The following is a 20,340-nucleotide window of genomic DNA, read 5'->3' on the forward strand; positions in this document are numbered from 1 at the left end:
GAAGCAAGAAAGTCGGCCAGGGAATGCTAAACGGGAATCCTGAACCGGAAAAAGGACACAAACTAGCAATAGAAGAACAAGACAACCAGAAACGAAAAAGAGAAACCTCCTTTTCACCATCACCGGAAGGTCAAAGAGTACAGAGGAAGCAGAAGAGAGTACAAGCAGGAGACATGGACGAAGTAAAGAATATGTTCAAAACGTTAATGGAGGAAATCGCAGAAATGAAAAGAGACCAAAGAGCATACCAAGTAGAAGTAACAACACTAAGAAAAGAAAACCAAAGACTGACCGAAAGATTAGAAAGAGTGGAGCAACACTTAGAAAAACTGGAAAAAGCAGAAAGGAGAAACAACATCGTAATCAAAGGAGGGAAACTACAAGGAAGCGAAATAACAGCAGAGGTTGAAGAACTCCTAAAAAATAAGGTAGGAATCCAAACTAAGATACAAGACGCAAGATTAGTCAGCGAAAAATACGACATAGTAGTAGCAAAGATAGAGAACTGGGACACAAAAAGAGCAATCATGAAACAGAAGAACAAATTAAAAGGATCAAAAACGTTTATTGAAGACGATTACACCAAACAAGAGAGCGAGATACAGAAGAAAATAAGAGGAATAGCAGCAGCAGAAAAAGGGAAAGGAGTCGAGGCAAAAGTAGGGTACAAAAAGATGACATGGGCAGGAGAAGTCTGGCATTGGGACACCAAATTAGACAAATTAGTGAAAGCACCGTCGCACCCCAAAGAAAATCCAAAAAACTAACAAGAGGAAGAAACCACACACCGGAAAACAATGACGACGTACGCAAAGCTCATGGATGACCCGATAGGAATTACGAAGAGAAAGAAAAACCCGAAAATTAGAATAGGAACATGGAATGTTCGAGGAACATATAGCGAAGGAAAACTCAAACAAATAGTTCAAGAATTACAAAGGTATAATATAGATATAGCAGCTATACAAGAGACGAAACAAAAAGGCAAATTCATCACTGAAATAGACAACTACATATTATTTAATAGCGGAATTGACAACAGTGAACTAGGAACAGGATTCATGGTTAAGAAGAGCCTGAAAGGAGCAGTAATTACCTTCAAACCAATCTCAGAAAGAATGAGCTATATAAGATTGAGAAGTAAGTACAGGAAAATAAGCCTACTGAATATAGGTACATGCACCGACTGAAGAGAAAGATCTAGAAGTAAAAACAGAATATTACGAAGAACTAGAAAGAGAACATGTGAAAATACCAAAGCATGACATTAAAATGGTTATAGGAGACGCCAACGCAATGATAGATAAAGAGAATTGCTACAGGCCAACAATCGGGAAAGAAAGCAAACACCAAAAAACGAATCAAAATGGAGAAAAACTGATAGAGTTTGCAGAAGAAAATAAAATTGTAGTCAAAAGCACCTTCTTTGCACAGAAAGAGATCTACAAAGGCACATGGATGTCGGCTGACGGAAAAACGGTCAACCAAATAGACCACATACTGGTAGAAAGGAGAGATGCCCAACTAATAACCAGATTAAGAAGCTACAGGGGAGCAGAAGCGAATTCAGACCACTTTCTAGTAAGAGCAGACCTCAAACAAGAAATACCGAAGAAAAAAGAAGGAAAGAAGATGCAACGTGATATAAATGTAAACAAACTTAAGAAAGCTGAAGTACAACAGGAATACGAACAAAAGATGAATGAGAGAATAAGATCAACAGAGCAAGACATACCTATAGAAGAGAGGTGGGAAGAACTATAAGAGAACATATGGAAGACCTCGGAACAAGTGCTAGGGTTCGTCAAAAAAGACAACAAAAGTAGAAACGAATGGTTTGACGAGGAATGTTGAAAAGCAATAGAAGCGGGGAGGTCAGCCAGACAGAAATATCTAAAATCAAAAAATGAGAAGAACCAAAAAGATTACCAAGAAAAAAGGAAAGAGTACAAGAAGATATGCAGAAATAAGAAACGAGCAAAGATGGAAGAACAGATACGACAAATAGAAGAAAACTTCAACAAGAATGAAATAAGGAACTTCTACCAGGACGTGAAAAAAGAGAAAAGAGGCTATCAACCACGAGTAATATATTGTAAAGACAAGGACGACAACCTGATAGGAGACGAACAAGCAAGAATAAAACGATGGGCAGAATACTTTGAAGAGCTGCTAAACGAACAGGATACACAGCAAGATACGAACGAAGGAGAGAACGACTCGGATGACCCAGATGAAACAATAGAAATTGACGAAGGAGAGATCAGAGAAACACTAAGGCAGATGAAAAACAACAAAAGTCCTGGTAGAAACGGAATAAAGGGCGAGATGCTAAAGTACGGAGGAGAAGCAGTAGCATCAGAGATACATCGACGAGTGCTAGAATGTTGGAAGGAAGGAAAAATGGCAGAACAATGGAGTGAAGCAGTACTTTGCCCGATATTTAAAAAAGGAGATATTACGAAATGCGAAAATTATCGCGATATAGCGCTGCTAGACGTAACGTATAAGGTAATGGCCACTTGCATCAACCGAAGACTAAAGCAGCATATGGAAAAATAGTAGGAGAATATCAAGCAGGGTTTAGGAAAAATAGATCTACTGTAGACCAAATATTTATATTGAAGCAACTACAGGAAGTACATTACGAACAGGGAATCAACTTATATCTGCTGTTCATTGACTTTAAAAAAGCCTATGACACGGTTAACAGGAAAGAGTCCCAAGAAAACTAATAAAACTGACAAAGATGACCCTGCAGAGCACCAGAAACAGAGTCAGGATAAATGGTCTGTTGTCAGAACCATTCCAAGTAAGAACAAGACTCCGGCAAGGAGATCCAATATCAACTACCCTGTTCAATCTAGTACTCGAAGCAATAATAAGGAGAAGTGGCATCCACAGAACGAGCACGATATACGAAAAGACACCAAAATATAGCCTTTGCAGATGACGTGACATGTATAACGAGAACAGAAGCAGAAATGAAGAATATGACAAAAAATCTAATCAGAGAAGCGAAACGAATGGGTTTAGCGATCAACCAAGAGAAAACGAAGTTTATGGAGATGGAAACAAAACAAACCCCAGCAAAACCACTGAAAGTAACTACAGAAGAAGGAACAACATACGAATTCGAAGAAGTAAATAGGTTCAAATATCTAGGAGTAGTAATTACAAACAAAAACGAAATGAACGAAGAGATAGAAGAACGGATCGCGAAAGCAAACAAGAGTGTAGGAAGATTAAACAGATTTCTGAGGAGTAAGAATGTAACACGACGAACAAAGAAACAAGTATATAAGACAATAATAAGACCTACAGTCCTGTACGCTAGTGAAACATGGACGCTAACGAACGAAAAGGAACAGAAGTTGGAAGTATGGGAACGCAAGATACTACGAAAGATATATGGAGGTATAAAAGAACTAGACCAATGGAAAAGAAGAACAAACCGAGAGATCGAGGAACTATACGGAGAACCAACAATCACGAAGATAATCAGAGCACAGAGACTAAGATGGCTAGGCCACGTCGGAAGAGCACCAGAGGAAAGGACAATTGGGAAAGTATTAGACCGCCTAAAAGGAGGAAAGAAAAAGAGAGGAAGGCCAAAACTGAAGTGGATAGACGATGTTCGAAAAGATCTTCAAAACTTAGGCATTGAAGATTGGAGATCCAAAGCAGCCGACAGGAACAAATGGAAAATTATTGTCAAAAAAGCCCAGGGCCTTTAAGGCCTGCAGAGCTGAATTATATATAGAACCAGTTATGATTAAAATCCTGACATGAACGGTGAATTTACAAACAATGAATCAACATTACACCACGTGTTAGCGTCGGTCGAAAATTCGCATATTTCCGCTTGGAAAACCAACAGTGACGCCTGTTACCCCTCTAGGCACCAAATCAACTTTTACCAACCCTCTCAACAGAAATTCCCTAGGAGAGCCAACCAACAAGGACCTAAACGTGCACATGGCTGCCTATGTTTAACGATTTTCTTGACTGAATTTTTCTTCAAAAACCTGAAAACACTCATTAATCAAAGTACACCTGTTACAGTACTTACCTTAGCTATGACACAAAAAGTAAAACTGATTAATTTTTGAAAATACACTTTTTTACATGAGGTTAAATTATGCATTAATTCAAGTTGAAGTTAAAAATTTTAACATTAATTGCGAATTTACAGACAAAACAAAAAGAAAGGAGAAGAAAAACATTAACAATTTTTTTACACCAACTTTACGTACATTGGAGAACTGTGGCATCGAATGCGATTAATTTTTTCTAATTTGAAAATACAAACAATATTCTACAAAGCATAATTTAAGATCTTTTTTTAAAACTACCTCCGTTACATTTCTTTCCAATCCCCTTACTTTCTAAGAAAAGACTGATTTTGGCAAATGATATATCCTCTAAGAAAATAGAGAGTGAGTGGGTTTTCAAAATAGAATTCAATTCCTATTTCACAGTAAATAAAACAAGTCAGTGAAATGGAGAAAGTAGATGAGGGGGGGGGGGGTTAGTGTTTCTCCAGAGTCTTATAAGCAAGCAGTAGCCCTGTTCACCCACCCCTTCTTGATAATAATAATAATAAAAATAATAATAATTTTACCTTCAGACAATATTGTAGAGAAAATATCTAAGAAAGGATTGTCACAATAAAATAATACAAAAAAATGATCGAAGATTATTTTGACAGAACTTCCCTTTCCCATAAAGTACAGCTTATCAAATCCAGTTCGTTCGAAAAATTAAAAGATTTGATTTTGCGAATTTTATTGTTTTTTAGCGACCCTGTATAAATGTATATCTGAGAAAATTCTTTTGTTTGAGCTTTACTTGTTTTTGCCTATTTACCTAAGTGACTTATTTTTGTTCTGTCTATTTTTTTCCTATGTAATAAGATAAGACTGATTTTGGACAATGAAATACCTTCTACGAAAATTGAGGGCGGGTGGGTGTTGCTAGTGTTTTCTAAAATAAGACTGATTTTGGCAGACGATATACCCTCTAAGAAAATAGGGGCGGGTGGGCGGGGCTAGTACTTCTTAAGATACGAGTGATTTTGGCAAATAATATAATGTGCTTGGGGGTATAGAAAATTTAGATTTTAGAACAAAATAGACACAAAAAATTGGTTGTAAGTTATTTCGACAGAAAGTACAGTCGAACAAATACAACTTCGGAAAATTGTTGTTATCAACTTTAAATTTGAGATTTGTTTTCATCTTTATAGTCAGTTTTTCCATATAATTTTTTTTTTGATAACGTCATTAACACTTCAGCAAGGGCACATATATCAATTTAGTATTAATAGCCTCCTTGGAGTTTGGGCACCCTTGGAATTCCCGAAATTTTTAAATTTAAAGAAGACTGAACTTTCACATTATTTGGAACATTTCCACAAATTTAGCAAAATGTTTAGAATTGATTAAATTTTTGAAATTTCCAGAAAATATCAGTCTTGTGATATGCCAGAGTTCGACATTTTCCTCAGTTTTCAAGATTTCTAGGTCTTCCAGATTTTTCACACTTTCTAGATACTTAAGTATTTCCAAATTTTCTAAAATTAATAGACCCCAAGAGTCTTTAAATCTTTCAAATTCTTCGAATCTCTGTAATCTTTAGAATTGTGTAAGATAAGAATAACTGGGGTGTACGATTTTTATGTTTTTAGGATTTTTATTTTGTTTAGAGTCTTTGGAATCTCTAAAATTTTTGTCATGTTAAGAGTTCATGCGTTTTTTACAAATTATAGAATCTTTGAAGTAGTTGGAAACAATTTTGAAAACCTTTTTAACGTTTGAGTCCTTCGAGTTTTCAGAGTCCTTAGATTTTTGAAATTTTGAGATTTAATTTTTTTTATTTTCTTTTCATTTTTCAGAATTTTCCAGATTAGCCCAATTTTTCAGATTTTCCAAAGTACACAAAATTATTAGAATTCCCACATTTTCCAAAATTTCTAAAATTATTAGGCTCCAGGTATACCAGAATTTTGAAATTCAGCCTTTTCCAATATTTTCAAGATTGCTAGCTGTACCACATTTTCCCACACTTTCTAAACTTTTTCAGATTTTCTAAAATTTATAGATCTCAAGAGTCTATATTATATTTCGAATTTTTGGAATCTCTGGAATTTTTACAGTTTCCAAAATTTATAAATTAATAATTAGGGTGTTCAAGTGCTGTTGGGATTTATAAAAATTTAAGAAAGCATTTTCCCGATCTTTACGATTTTAATGTGTTTAAGATTTTTGTTTTCTTTAAAGTCTTTGGAATTTTTAAAATCTTTGGTATTTTAAGAGTTCATGCGATTTTTACAAGTTTGCCTTTTGGAATTTCTCTAGAACCTTTAGCATCTTTCAAGTATTCGAAACAGAATTTTAGCTTTTGACCCCTTAGAGTCTTTAGACCTTTTAGACCCTTTCCAACCTATAGAGATTCTGAACACTTTGGGAATTACTAGGAGTTTTATAAAACCTAAAGTTTCTGCAATTTCTAGGATCATTAGTACATTCCTCTAGAAATACATGGTTGCCTACGTTATTGAATTATTTTCTTCTTTTTAATTTTTTAGTTGCAGTTTCGTATCACCAAGTTTGAATTTCAAATTCAAGACACCACAGGCCACAACGTAATTGATACGCCACTGGTCAAAGCGTAAATGACAGATTGTGATGAGTGATGACCGAGATGATGACGCAATATGTTTTTCCTATACTATTTTCAATCTATGCGGATGGCGCGATAAATCCCGCTAGCTCGACTAGGAACCGCGCCCTCCGCTTCTGCCACGTATTTCGGTGTTATTTACCTCAATTCCATTTTAAATGTCAATTTCTATGACTCTGATATTAACGACAACTGAACAAGTGTTAAAGTTTCAAAAAGAGCAATAAACAAATTAAATTAAAATTGGACATTACGTGAGGTTAGAATTGCAGAGCGTGAAAGTTTACGTTCAATTTAACTTATACAACAAAGAAAATTACTAAATTTAAAATTGGGAGATAGAGAAAAATTGTATGAGGTGAAAATTGCAAAGCTAACAAATTTACATGAGATTAATATTTGCCACACTTTATCAACGATTCAAACAAAGAATTTACGTTACGTTAAATGCTGCCTTGATCCAAATGATTGGTTACTTAAAACAATTTGTCTTGAGGATTTATATCGTGAACTGTTTACCCCAAACAAAACACGTGATAAATAAACACAAAAATATCCAGTCAGCGTCGCGAGAAAATAGGTCTCGGCGATGTGATGATAACAACGAAGTCAACTGCCTAAGAGGAGAAATCTTTAATCCCCCGTCAGTTCACGATATTATGAATATAACGCTTACGTACTGGCAACCAGAAACGTTATTCGTAATTAGACAAACAAAATCAAACAAGTACTGACTCAGTGAATTTCATGAAATCTGTTAGCAAGTGTTTGTCTAAACAAATCTAATGTCTGTTAAATTATATTAGAACCAGTTAACGATTAAAATCTTAACCTGATCGGTGAATTTACAAATAATGAATTAAATTTACACGTGTTGGCGTCGTTCAAAAATTCGCCTTTTCCGATTAGAAAGCCGCAAAAATTAGCTGCGCGTGTTGGGGAAGCCAACTTACAGCGTCTTTTTCACCATGATCCCACACAGAGAACCAAACAATAATGACACTTTCATCATGCCGCCATCTTGTGCCAACCCTATAACTGGAATCCCCTAGCAAGCTACTAACTATCCAACAAGCGTTACCGTGCACATGGTTGCCTATGTTTAACGATTTTTTTTTTATTGAATTTTTCTTCAAATTTAAATTATTCAAATGTGATTTCGCGTCGCTGTTAATTAATTTCAGCGCGAAAATTTGATTCAAATTCGGTCACCACAGTAGTTTAGTAGATTTATTTTTTAAATGGTGTGGTAGCCAAACATCCCGCCAAAATTTGACATGTGAACAAAATTTTAAAATTGGCTAAAAATTCAAAATTTCTGGTGTGTGTTTAGGTCTGAATGCATTCAAATAAAAATTGGTGAAGTTGGAAAAGCGCCCCTAAATCAAACACAAAATATGCACGACAAAAAGATTGTTTATAATTGTTTTTTTTAGTCTCGCGCCTGGATTATTAAACCTGATTTCGACTTAGCTATGTAAGCTACAAACCCCAAAAAATCTGCCGCGTATTATACGCTTTACCTGGTCTCTCCATGAAGTGTCAGTTTCAACATGTATTAGAGCAATGACAAAAGCACGTCACACTATCAAGAATTTGAAACAACAAAAAATTTACATGGTATTGTGGTGACCGAATTTAAATCAAAGTTTTCGCGCTGAAATTAATTAACAGCGGCGCGAAATCACACTTGAATAATTTGAATTTGAAAGAAAAAAAAATCAATCACAAAAAGGAAATCGTTAAACATAGGCAACCTGGTACACGGAGATGCTTGTTTGGATTAATCGGGGCATGCCTCACAACGCCACAGATTGATTAATTCATCGAGGCATGCCATCGCAACGCTACAGATTGATTAATTAATCGAGGCATGCCCTCACAATGCTACAGATTGATAGAAGTCCGTCCTCGCGACGCTAGAGATTAATAACATCACCGAGACGCTTTTTCCTTGCAACGATTTTAAAATTTACATCACCGAGACGCTTTTTCCCTCGGAGCGATGATTGGATATTTTTGTGTTTGTTTATTATGTGTTTTGTTGGGGTAACCAGTTCGCGGTATTTTAAACTCTCAAAGTAAATTGTTTTTTTTAAGTAACCAATCACTTGGATCAAGACATAATTTAACATGATGTAAACTCTTTGTTTGAAAGTCTTTTGTTAACTTGCAATGTTACCACCTCATACTATATTTCTTAATCTCACAATTTTAACCTCCGTAATTTTATTTGTTGTATAACTTTTATTGAACGTAAATTTCATATTCTACAGTTTTAACTTCACATAATATTTCTATTTGTACAAGTTCATTTCACACCAGATCTCTTGTTTCATAAATCCTTGCTAAGTTTTGTTTTGTAAATATTTTGTTGATGAATGTTTCTATCATATAAATTATTTGATGTCCAATTTTAATCTCACATAAGAATTATTTGTTGTTCAAAATTTCACAAGGTTGTATGGCGAATCTAAATGTTGTTTATGGCTCTTTGAAACTTGAACACTTGTTCAGTTGTTGTTAATATCAGAGTTATAAGAGATTGAACGTAATGGCCTAGTTCCGCAGGGCACGTTCGTAATGGAGATATGCGTGTGGGGTAGGCTTTGCGATAGATAGAATCACCGTCGTGGGGGGAGAACAGCTCCAGACCGGTAGCCCCAAACTCCGCTTGTGTTACAACACCCCAGGGGTACTTTTGTTGTGCTCCTGTTAACTGCCGTAACCTTAAAAATCTGCCGCCACACGCCCGTAATAACTTGCGTATTTGCATCCAGTTACTTAAGTCGGATTTTGCTTTGTTTTATTAAATTTGTGATATTCAAATATTTGCATTGGTTCCAAACAGATGTATAGAATTTTGTGTTTGTTCGTTTTTCATATGTGTATGTCTGTCAATTCGCGAGTGTTTTCTTTCATATAACTTAAGGTGTTTGAAATGTAATATTTCGGTGAGTCTGTCGCTCTTCGTTTCTTTTCCTCCTAAGGAAGGATTTCTACCTCCCTAATTTTGTCTATTATTTCTTGCGCTCTCAACTCAGATACAGTATATGCTCACTTGTATGAAAGAACGTCTTTCCGCCATTTTTCAAAAACAAAAAAAAACACAACGTAGGTTCCTATTTGTTAGACGATCACAGCCAAGGCCAAACTTTGAATTTTTAAATTTTTCGCGGGTCTTTCAAACTGTTTCAAGGTCAATTTAAAGGCGGGAAGTTTGGGTTATTACAGTATTAAATCAAAATCAAAAAATATATACTTCTGGCCTCGGAATCGCTGTTCGAATTCAAGTTGCAAAAATATTATTAAACTTGTAAAAAAATATTACAGCCGTCCTGATTGACGAGTCCACGAGTGCGTAAATTTGACTGATAGAAGTTTCATGTTCTTTTCTTTCAAGATGGATCAATGTTAGATCAGTTTAAATACCACTATTTTATCAATCTCGAGTGAAAAATTAAGAAGTGTGTTACAATGTAATAATTAATAAGAAACTTTAGATGATAAACAAGAGTGAAGAAATCTGAATAAGTGAATTTCCGTGGTTTAAATGAACAATTTCATGTCGCTTAAATTGTGTTAGAACTAGGACCAGTTAAAAATGTGAACATGAGCTGTGAATTTACAAACAATGAAACAAAAATAACAGGTTAACGACATAATCAAAAATTCACACATTTTAAATTAGAAAACCATTAATAATTAATTACGCTTGTTAAGGGGGGGGGGGGGAGGAGACTGTGGCGTCAATGTCATTCCTTTTGAACAATTACCCTTTTTTATGAAAATCAAACGTGATGAATGCATAAACTTTAGTTTATTTTCTGTACCTACCTCTGACTGAGTGCTAATTATTTTTGTATCGGGACTCCAAATCACAGATCACGGTTTCGGGATCGATGCCTCTGATCAAGGCGATCGAGCTCCCTCAGTTTAATGTTTCCGTGAACCGTAAATTTACCACAATAAAGGAAAAATAACGCCGTCAAACTTTCAGATATTCAGATTTAATTAACCGCGAAAATACAATTTAAATAAAAAATATACATTCTTCTTCTTTAGACCGTTTTCCCATTTCTTTGTCAAATAAATTTATTAGTACAAATTGGTGATTTCACGCCGTGTTGCAGATTAACCATAAACTGTTATGCACACGATAAAAAAGAAATTAACTCCAATGTGTTAATTTGACACATTTTGATTTCAAGTGCCGCTGTTATTGAAATTCGGCTTGCTAAAAATGACTTGTTTACAACTTGGTCTTAATTAACTGTGAAAGCAAGAGTATTAAAAACTATTATCCGGTTTAATTCCGTAAATCGTTTTTATTGTTGATCAAACTTTGAACTCATTTATATATTACGCGAAAATAGAACTGATTGCAAGACTTTTGTTGGTTAGCGTGACCTGGACAACATTTTTGTTGCGAAATTTAATTATACACTTCCATGTGTCAAATTACCTGTGCTTCGCAGTTTTTGTCTTCGTGTGAGGGAAAGCGGGAGAATGTCAGGAATTTTGACTCATAAATGTAAATTAGCTTGTTCATAATTTAATAAATCAAGTCTGCAAAATTAAGTTTTTAATGTAAGCTGACCGACCACCGGGGTTGTTTTACAACTTATGTAACACGAGAACATAAACTTTTTTTCAATTTAAGGATAAATTTGTACGGATTTCACGATGTTTTATTACATGTAAAATAGTGTTAGTCTACTTTGGGTATAAAAACGGACTGACAACCTATTCTTAACGTAAATGCATTTCGCAATACAACTTAACAAATAAATATTTAAAAATCACATCAAATGGTAAAAACAACTAAACTTTATTGGTTTCTGGAGATTCTGGCTTATTTAAATTTGGACTATTTGGTACAACGGGTGCAGCCTGTTGTGGATTCCCTTGAACTGGTTGCTGTTGTTGTTGTTGTTGTTGTTGTTGTTGTTGTGGTTGTTGTTGCTGATTTGGAGCTTGAGGTGGTTGTTGATAATTCACCTGTGGCTGCTGCTGCTGTTGATAATTCTGTTGTGGTACTTGTTGATTTTGATAATTTTGTTGTTGGGGTACTGCTTGCTGATAATTGCGCTGTTGTGGCACTTGTTGATAATTCTGTTGCGGCACCTGTTGATAATTCTGCTGTTGTGGTACTTGTTGGTACTGTGGCGGAGCCTGAGGGACTTGCTTATGTTGCGGATAAACCTCATTCGTGTTCAGTTGCCCCTGTAAAAACTGATTAGTATCACCACCTTGGCACGATTCAACCGACCTGAAGCTGTTGCGGATGCTGCGGAGGTAACTGTCCAGGGTGGAACTGCTGCGGTACTGCACCTGGAGGTACCGCGTTAGGATGCATCGGGACACCATTTGGATGTACCGGAACCACGTTAGGGTGATGTCCGGGTGGTACCTGCTGGTACATTGGTGGGGGATACCCGTGCGGAATTTGGTTAGCTGCCTGATGCATTCTTATATATTCTTCCAGTTCTTCGTCCGTGTATGGTTTCCGTTCGTCCAAACCCTGCCAACCGTGGTCCTGCTGGAAGTCGTTCCTCTTAGTCTGCGCTAAGAACTCTTCATAGTCAATAAACCCGTCCCGATTCACGTCAACCTCCTTGAACACGCTCTCCCTCATTCGTTCCATTTCTTCAGCGCGCTCCCTCATGTCGTCCTCCGGCTCTCCCGCAGCGTACATCTTCTCCAACTCCTTAATAAATAAAGCTTTCACTTCGTCCTGATCCCAAAGCCCGTTGGAATCTATATCATGAAGCATGAAAAATGTCTTCGGGTCGAATTCCTGCTGCATTTGGTCCTGTTCCTGCCAGACTTCCTCCAACTGAGCTTTGTGACCCGGCTCGTGCAATTTTTCGTGCTTTTTATGCTTTTCCTCGCGCTCCTGTAACAACTAATCAATAAAGGAACACTTTCTCATTCGTCAAAATTTCAAATTTGTTTGTTCAGCTAAGTCATTAATCTAATTATTATTATTATTATTCACTTACTTTGAATTCTTTTTCTAGCTTATCCCGATCTTCCCCGTTCGTGTGGTTCAACTTCACCTGCTTCTCGAACTCCTTCTGCATCTCATACTGCTTGAACTCCTCCCTCCTCTTCTTATCGGCCTCCACCAAGTCAGCCGTCGTCTTGGCAATCAGTTTCTTCAAATCGTCGATTTCGAAGGTGTGTGGGTTGGAGTGGTCCAAGTGGTGGTGGCTGGGGTCATCCAGGACTATGTTCTGCTGCAGTCTCCGCTTCTTCTCGGTTAGTTCTTTGAGTCTTTGGAGCTCGACTCGTTTGATCTCGTCTAAGCGACTGCGCACGTGGTGCGACACGAATTCTAGTTCTTCGGCTATTTTCCCCGACCGGATGTCATGCTCTTCGGCTTTTTCTAGCTTTTGTCTAAATTGGGGGTCCGATTCGAGGGCGTTGACGACCTCGCGTAGGTACCTGTGGTACTCCATGTAGTCCTCTAGGCCGCCGACTTCGTCGTTTTCTTCGGCTTTGTCTTTTTCTTTGTTCTGGGTTACGGGAGGGGCGAAGCATGTTTGGAGAATGGCGAGGGATAATACTAACGACAGGAATGTGTTCATTTTCTGAAAACGAGAAAAAATATGGGTTTAATTTACTTTAATGCCTTCATTTTAACTGAGTCGTGCTATATCTAGATCGACCGAAAATAATTAACCTGCGTTGGTGGATTTTTTAATAGCTTTAATAGGTCTAATTTCGTTTCTCTGTGTATGTAAGATTTAATCATTATCAAAAAAACTAATTTGTTCTCGACCATTGCAATTGTATGGTAATTTTGGGATACGATGTAGGAGGATACGCGATAATCAATTACTGCACCACGAATATGCTACAAATGTGTCAATATTACAGGCACCAGGACAGTCAATTGGCGTTTTCGTCATTCTATTGTATTAAGGTTCGATGTACGTTTTCAATTTTCTGATTATTATACAATACGTTTATTGATTAATTTTTTGTAAAATCCAGTCGTTTTTATTGCATGAGAAAGTTTTATCAGGTCAGGTGTGCAGTTTTGGATAACAAATAGCCTTGTTTTCAACACTATCGACGTTAATTTCCAGTTTGATTTAATGTCACTGTACGACCTTTCATAATTCGGATTTAAATTTACGATGTCGATTGTGTCACTGCGTAAGTCAGTATCGCTTTTAATTATAGTTCTACAAAATCGTTGCAGCAGGGTGTAAACTTTAAACACAAATTAGTTACAAAAATGATTACAGTATCTGTAATTATGTTTTATATTTCTCAAATGTCACGTTCTTTTAAAATATTTGTGATGAACTAATTTTTATATACAAAATAGTTTTAAAACTGTTAGAAACAACAATTGAGTTAATTACTTGTTTTGGCCTTAAGCTGCTTAATACATATTTAAAATATTCTGTAATTTCCTTAGTTGTCCTTGTAAAATTTTGACAATGCGTAATTTAAGTACTAAAATGCTATTAACTAATAACAATAATAACTGGCGTTTTTACGAAAGTTTTTTGTTAGTAGAAATAAAAAAATCTTGAATAAAACTACACAAGATAAATTTTTCACCAACTTTTCGATATTTTTAATTTAACATTTACTAGATAGTTTACTAGATATTTATACATGTCATTTGCCGAAATAAATCTTGTCTTAACAAGTATTAGCCCCACCCACCCACCCTCTATTTTCTTAGAAGGTATGTGATTTGCCAAAATCAGTATTATCTTAACAAGTACTAACCCCACCCACCCACCCTCTATTTTCTTGGAAGGTATATGATTTGCCAAAATCAGTCTTATCTTAGCAAGTACTAGCCCCACCCACCCGCCCTTTGTTTTCTCAGAGGATTTGTTATTTGCCAAAATAAGACTTATCTTATTTATCAAGTACTAGCCTCACCCATCCGCCCTTTATTTTCTCAGAGGCTAGTAGTTGTTAGTACTTGCTAATATAAGTCTTATTTTGGAAAAATGACATATCCTCTGAGAAAATAGGGGCTCAGAAAAGACTGATTTTGGCAAATCACATACCTTCCAAGAAAATAGAGGGTGGGTGGGTGGGCTAGTACTTGCTAAGATAAGACTGTTTTTGGCAAATCGCATACCTTCCAAGAAAATAGAGGGTGGGTGGGCGGGGCTAGTACTTGCTAAGAAAAAACTTATTTTGCCCCTCTTAAACTTGTAAAAACTTGATAATTTAAAAGGTGTTAAATTGCAAATTTCCATAGTAACGAGTTAATTTTTTTTGAGTCACACTGTTTAAGCAAATCCAAAAAATATGAATGCAGTAATAAATCACAGGTATAAACTCATTTTAGATTTAGATAGTATTTCTCCGGCAAAATTTTGAGATGACGTCATAATTTTTTTGGAGGGGATAAGCGAATATATGTTGATTAAAAAATTCTTTTGCTTCCTATAAATTTAATACATCTGCACGTTTTTAAAGCATTCAGCTTGGCAGATTCAAAATTATATTGCAAAATGTTTTAAAAAAATTTTGGACTCTTAACATGACTAAAAAAAATCCTAAAAACGTGAAGAATGCTTCCTTTAATTTTTATCAATCCTACAAGTATTAGGGGTCTTCAACATCCTAATTGTTATCTTATACACCTCAGAGAGTCTAAAGATTCCACAGATTCCAAAAATTTAAAAGATTTAAAGACTCTTGGGGTGTATTAATTTTAGAAAATTTGGAAATATCGAGAAAATGTTGATCTATGTTTGATAAATCTGCCTTGGCTTAAAGACCTAAAGATCGTAAAGATCGGAAAAATGCTTTCTTTAATTTTTATAAATCTTAGCGACTGTAAAGATTCCAGAGATTCCAAAAACTCCAAAGATTTAGGCTCTTGAGATCTATGAATTTTAGATAATCTGAAAAAATTTAGAAAGCGGTGGAAAAATGTGGTAGACCTAGAAATCTTGAAAATATTGGAAAAAATTTAATTTCAAAATTCTGGTATAACTGGAGCGTGATAATTTTAAAAATTTTGAAAAATGTGGAAATTCTGGTCTTTTTGTGTACTTCGAAAAATCTGAAAAATGGAGTGAGCCGTTCCTGACGTAATCAATAAAATAAATTGAACATCAATTAATTTTTTTGAGTCACCTGTACAAGCAAATCTAAAAAATATGAATGCAATGATAACTCACACGTAAAAACTCATGTCATTTTGCATATTTCGGGTAGATTTAGGAATTTACCTTGTTACTATGGAAATTTGTAACATAACACCTCTAAATTTCACAAGTTTTTACAAAATTAATACAGGCAAAATCAGTTTTATCTTAACAAGTACTTGGCCCGCCCACCAGCCCCCTATTTTCTCAGAAGATATGTCATTTGCCGAAATAAATCTTGTCTTAACAAGTACTAGCCCCACCCACCCACCCTCTATTTTCTTGGAAGGTATGTGATTTGCCAAAATCAGTCTTATCTTGGCAAGTACTATATTTTGTTTTCACTGAGATTAGCTATTTGTCCTTGTAAGATCCGCCTTTCACCTCAGAGCTAATAAAATCACTGTTATCTTAGCCATCTCCACTGATTTACTGTAAAATGAGGAATTGAATTCTCTTTTGACATGCTAAGATTTAAAACAAAGTCAAAAGTGGCCCCGTTTATCCACACTTATTCCATTTTGATTACCCATTTGGCTCTAAGACAGAAGTAGGATTTTATATTCACAATAATTAATAGAATCTGTTTAGGATTATATTTTTTAAATAAAATGAATGAATTCTAATAAGGTAACAATGTTGTCATTAAGTAACAGTATTAAGAATAGTCACTGGAATGAAGAGGGGGCGGGTGGGCGGGGTTATTACTTCCTTTTAAAAGACTATAGAAAAAAGCTAATTTTAGCCACGCCTACCTCATTTCTCCATTTGACTCATTTATTTTATTTACTGTTTTGTTAAGCAGTGGCCCCGCCCACCCACCCGTATTCCATTTTGATGACCCATTTTTATTGGCTCTCAGACTGAAGTTGGATTTTATATTGACAAATACTTAAATCTATTTAGGATTACAATTCTTTTATAAAAAATTAATTTTTATTCGAAAAACCACCTTGCCTTTAGGGTTTACACTTAAATAAATAAATAAAAGCTTCATATAAAGTAGACACAATCAGTTACAATTTTAAACGTGGAGCTTCTGCGAGTGGGAGGAGTGAAGATAAGCGAAGAAAAATGTTGCTGCCTCGGTGGGAATCGAACCACACGTCATCCGCTTGCCGGGCAAGTATCCTGACCACTAGACCACGAAGCTGCTTACCTTTCTCCGCTAATCAACGTGTTATTGTGCCGCCATAAGGAGCATAGATAATATTGCTTCTTAAATATGAGTCTCATATCTGGTATTCTTATTTAACATCAGCCTAGTAGTTTCTAGATATGTACCTTGTTCTACAATTTATCTATTTTTTTTTTTTTGGATTCTAAGAACAATGTTTTCATTAAGTAAGAATTCTGTTTTGACAAGCAGTAGAATCTAAGATTTAAAAAAAGACAAAAGTGCCCCTCCCCCCCCAGTTTGATGACCCATTTTTAATGACTCTGCGACAGAAGTTGGTATATTGACAATTAATAGAATCTGTTTAGGATTTTTTATTATTTTTCATTAAATTCTAATTTTTATTCGATAAACTATCTTGCCATCAGGGTTTATACTTAAATAAAAAACATCATATAAAATAGGCACAATGAGGTACACTTGTAAATGCCACCCTTCTTCTCCGGCCAATGAAACGATTTATAAGGTGGAGCTTGTGCGAGTGGGAGGGGCATCGGTAATATTGCTTTTTAAATATGATTTTCACATCTGGTATGCCTACGTAACACCAGATTAATACTTTTTAGATACCTTGTTCCATGATTTATTTATTTTCTCACCAATGGTTCAACAGATTCGTCTAGGATTCTAATTAGATAATAATGTTGTCATTAATTAACAGTATTAAGAATAGTCACCGAAATGAAGAGCGGGTGGGTGGGCGGGGCTATTGGTTGCTTATTAATGACTATAGAAAAAAGCCAATCTTAGCCCCACCTACTTCCTTTCTCCATCTCGCCCATACATTTTATTTACTGTAATATGGGAACTGAATTGTGTTTTGACAAGCAATAGAATCTAAGATTTAAAAAAAGTCAAAATTGGCCCCGGCCACCCACCCTTATTCCGTTTTGATGACCCATTTTAATTGGCTCTGCGACAGAAGTTGGTATATTGACAATTAACAGAATCTATTTAGGATTACACTTTTTTTATCAAACATTAATTAATAGTATTATGAGTTGTCACAATAAAAAAGATGGGGCGGGTGGGCGGGATTCTTGCTTCCTTTTAAAAAACTACCTTCTTATTCCATCACTCATTTATTTTATTTACTCTTTTGATAAACAGGAGAATAAAAAATTTAAAACAACCCACACTTGCTCCACTTTGATCACCTATTTTTATTGGCTCAATTTTTTTTTATTAAATTTTAATGTAATTTATTGCTTGCTTATAAAATACTGTAATCTTAGCCTCGCCCACCCACCCGTTTCCTGTGACTCATTTTTTTCCTGTGAGATAAATATATTTTAAATAGTATAACAAAAGAATTAGAGTTTTTTTCTTTCTTTATTAGTCGGTCATTCTGTCGATTTTTCTCCACCTTCAACTCTTTTCACAGGATTTGGCCCTATTTTTTATGATAATCCCAAGTTAAAATAAAGCCATCTGTAAACTGTTAAACTGTAAGTCAAGAAACATCTCATGCCTATGTTTCAAGCGAGTTTTCCATAAAAAAAAAATGCTAGGACGTGATCAACAAGGACAATTTGAATAGGCGCAGTGTAATACATAATAAAAAAAAACTCTGGGGCCCGGTCCCGACTTTGATCCTCACTACCTCAAGACGGATTAAACAAAATCAAGGTAAATTCATAAACCACAAGTACACGAGTATATTATTTCACAAACTTAATTAATTTTAATTTTAAAACAATTTTAGTTTTAAAAGGGTGTTTCTTCTCGAAACGTAATTTGTATTATTTTTTGTTTTGGTGGCTGCAGTGATTAAGTGTCACCACAAATATTTTATTAATAAAGATTTTATTACCATTATATTACATGAAACAACTGAATGGAACATGCTTTCATTAAACAAATACACTCTGTAGGTAACGTTGCGGTGCTTTATTATTTAACGCCATACTTACAGGCAATTTACTAACAATAGACCAATTAAAGGGGCCATAAATTGTGAGTAGCTGTCAACAGAGTTAACTGGGCGATATCAATTATTTTGGACCATACCAGGGCCATTGAACAAAAATTAGCATGACATATTCCAACGTTAAAGTGGGTGTAAGACTCTTAAAATTTACAAATATTGTGGGGTAATTAAAAATTGAATTCATTATCGGTCATTGTTTTTGCCTGTGTGAAACTGATGCTCTTTTAAATTCCAAGCAACAAAAAAAAAACAGAAAAGAGGTAGAGGGGAAACACTTTGAGAAAAACATAGCAGGAAAACAGTTCTTCTCATAGTATTTGCACTCTACATATTCATATACAATAATTAATTGTTATGTATGACGTTTGAGGCACAAACATGGCGGGTGTCATTTTTATTTAAAATTAAATAAAACAATAATAGTTATCTTCTTTTTTTTATGACTCAAGGATGACAGGTTGCTTTTTTCCTTCATGTATGGGTTAAAAATAAAATAAATGTATGTAATCGCATCATTACCATATTAAAACACCTACGTAGAAAAGGTAGGTTTACATAGGGTTACGTGTTCGATAATAAAAGGTTATTTTTCGATCAAATGATAGGAACCTCAGAAATACACTGTTAAAGAAATAAATGATAGAATAGCAAAAAAGGCACTAAATATGAATCGGCTCTAATGTAAAATTTGTTACTGTATTGAGAAACTCTATGCTAATGTCAAAATGTACACAATGATCTAAATACAAACTGGTCAACTATTTCTCTAAATTTGACCAACTTTCAACTTTTCCTGTATACATTTTTGCACATAATTATGTGTTTACACTTGTTAATATTTAGTTTTTCCGCACTTCCAAATTTATTATCATGAACAAAAATCTTAAAAATGTTGGCAATTAACGTAGACACCATAACGGTGATATCATAATCATAAACACCTCCTTGGAAATCGGGAATACCCATAAACCCAGCCATTAACACCCACTTTCCCGGAACTATACACCGAAAACTCAAAAAAGCGATAGTTTAGACCTGATTCCATCTAAAAATACTATAATTTTATTACAGAACTTACATATTCTTAGAAAACAGCTCAACACAATTACAACATAACCTAACACACACACGAGATTAATTAAAACTACAACTTTCACTCCAATTTTAAAACTTCACCACTTTTCACTGGACTGGTGTGTATTCTCCGACTGACTGACGTGTCGGTCTTGGAAATTCTGAAGATAACTCTTCACTTCTAGCTTAACAAGTAAACAATAATTTTGACATTTGACGTATGTTTATCTGAGGTGACAGTGACAGCAGGATGGAGGAACCGCGAGCCAGACAAAGATGGCCACACCTTGAACAAGGAAAGAAAGCTGTTCGCTGATCCAATTAAACCAAAATTG

General features: G+C 35.2%; 2 protein-coding genes across 3 annotated transcripts; one reads left to right on the forward strand and one right to left on the reverse strand.

Moving 5' to 3' along the window:
- The first annotated feature begins 797 nt into the window (after nucleotides 1-797).
- On the forward strand, nucleotides 798-1,764 carry LOC135128178 (craniofacial development protein 2-like). Its single transcript, XM_064055073.1, has 2 exons — nucleotides 798-1,140; nucleotides 1,283-1,764. The coding sequence occupies exons 1-2, from the start codon at nucleotides 798-800 to the stop codon at nucleotides 1,762-1,764; spliced, it is 825 nt and encodes a 274-aa protein (XP_063911143.1).
- A 9,459-nt stretch (nucleotides 1,765-11,223) lies between these two features.
- LOC135127776 (nucleobindin-2-like) lies at nucleotides 11,224-20,190 on the reverse strand. 2 transcript variants are annotated; one of them, XM_064054384.1, is made up of 4 exons: nucleotides 20,010-20,190; nucleotides 12,690-13,280; nucleotides 11,957-12,592; nucleotides 11,224-11,910 (listed from the first exon to the last, which is right to left on the reverse strand). In XM_064054384.1, the coding sequence occupies exons 2-4, from the start codon at nucleotides 13,275-13,277 to the stop codon at nucleotides 11,509-11,511; spliced, it is 1,626 nt and encodes a 541-aa protein (XP_063910454.1). In that variant the 5' UTR covers nucleotides 13,278-13,280; nucleotides 20,010-20,190; the 3' UTR covers nucleotides 11,224-11,508. The 2 variants fall into 2 exon arrangements, with proteins under 2 accessions (XP_063910454.1, XP_063910455.1); XM_064054385.1 differs by having other exon boundaries at nucleotides 11,957-12,583; nucleotides 20,010-20,189.
- Between the last annotated feature and the right edge of the window lie 150 nt (nucleotides 20,191-20,340).

The sequence above is a fragment of the Zophobas morio genome, unplaced genomic scaffold (assembly GCF_036711695.1).
Source record: "Zophobas morio isolate AGI-343-1 ecotype UQ-CSIRO unplaced genomic scaffold, CSIRO_AGI_Zmor_V1 ptg000012l, whole genome shotgun sequence".
NCBI classification, from domain to species: domain Eukaryota; kingdom Metazoa; phylum Arthropoda; class Insecta; order Coleoptera; family Tenebrionidae; genus Zophobas; species Zophobas morio.

What these genes read in the sequence shown, in the direction of transcription:
- LOC135128178 (XM_064055073.1), top strand. Translation starts at nt 798, where the DNA reads ATGACGACGTACGCAAAGCTCATGGATGACCCGATAGGAATTACGAAG. An exon ending in GAGCTATATAAGATTGAGAA is followed by an intron (nt 1,141 to 1,282) that starts GTAAGTACAGGA and finishes AAATGGTTATAG; the next exon opens with GAGACGCCAACGCAATGATA.
- LOC135127776 (XM_064054384.1), bottom strand. Translation starts at nt 13,277, where the DNA reads ATGAACACATTCCTGTCGTTAGTATTATCCCTCGCCATTCTCCAAACA. An exon ending in AGCTAGAAAAAGAATTCAAA is followed by an intron (nt 12,593 to 12,689) that starts GTAAGTGAATAA and finishes TTTATTGATTAG; the next exon opens with TTGTTACAGGAGCGCGAGGA. An exon ending in AGCATCCGCAACAGCTTCAG is followed by an intron (nt 11,911 to 11,956) that starts GTCGGTTGAATC and finishes CAGTTTTTACAG; the next exon opens with GGGCAACTGAACACGAATGA.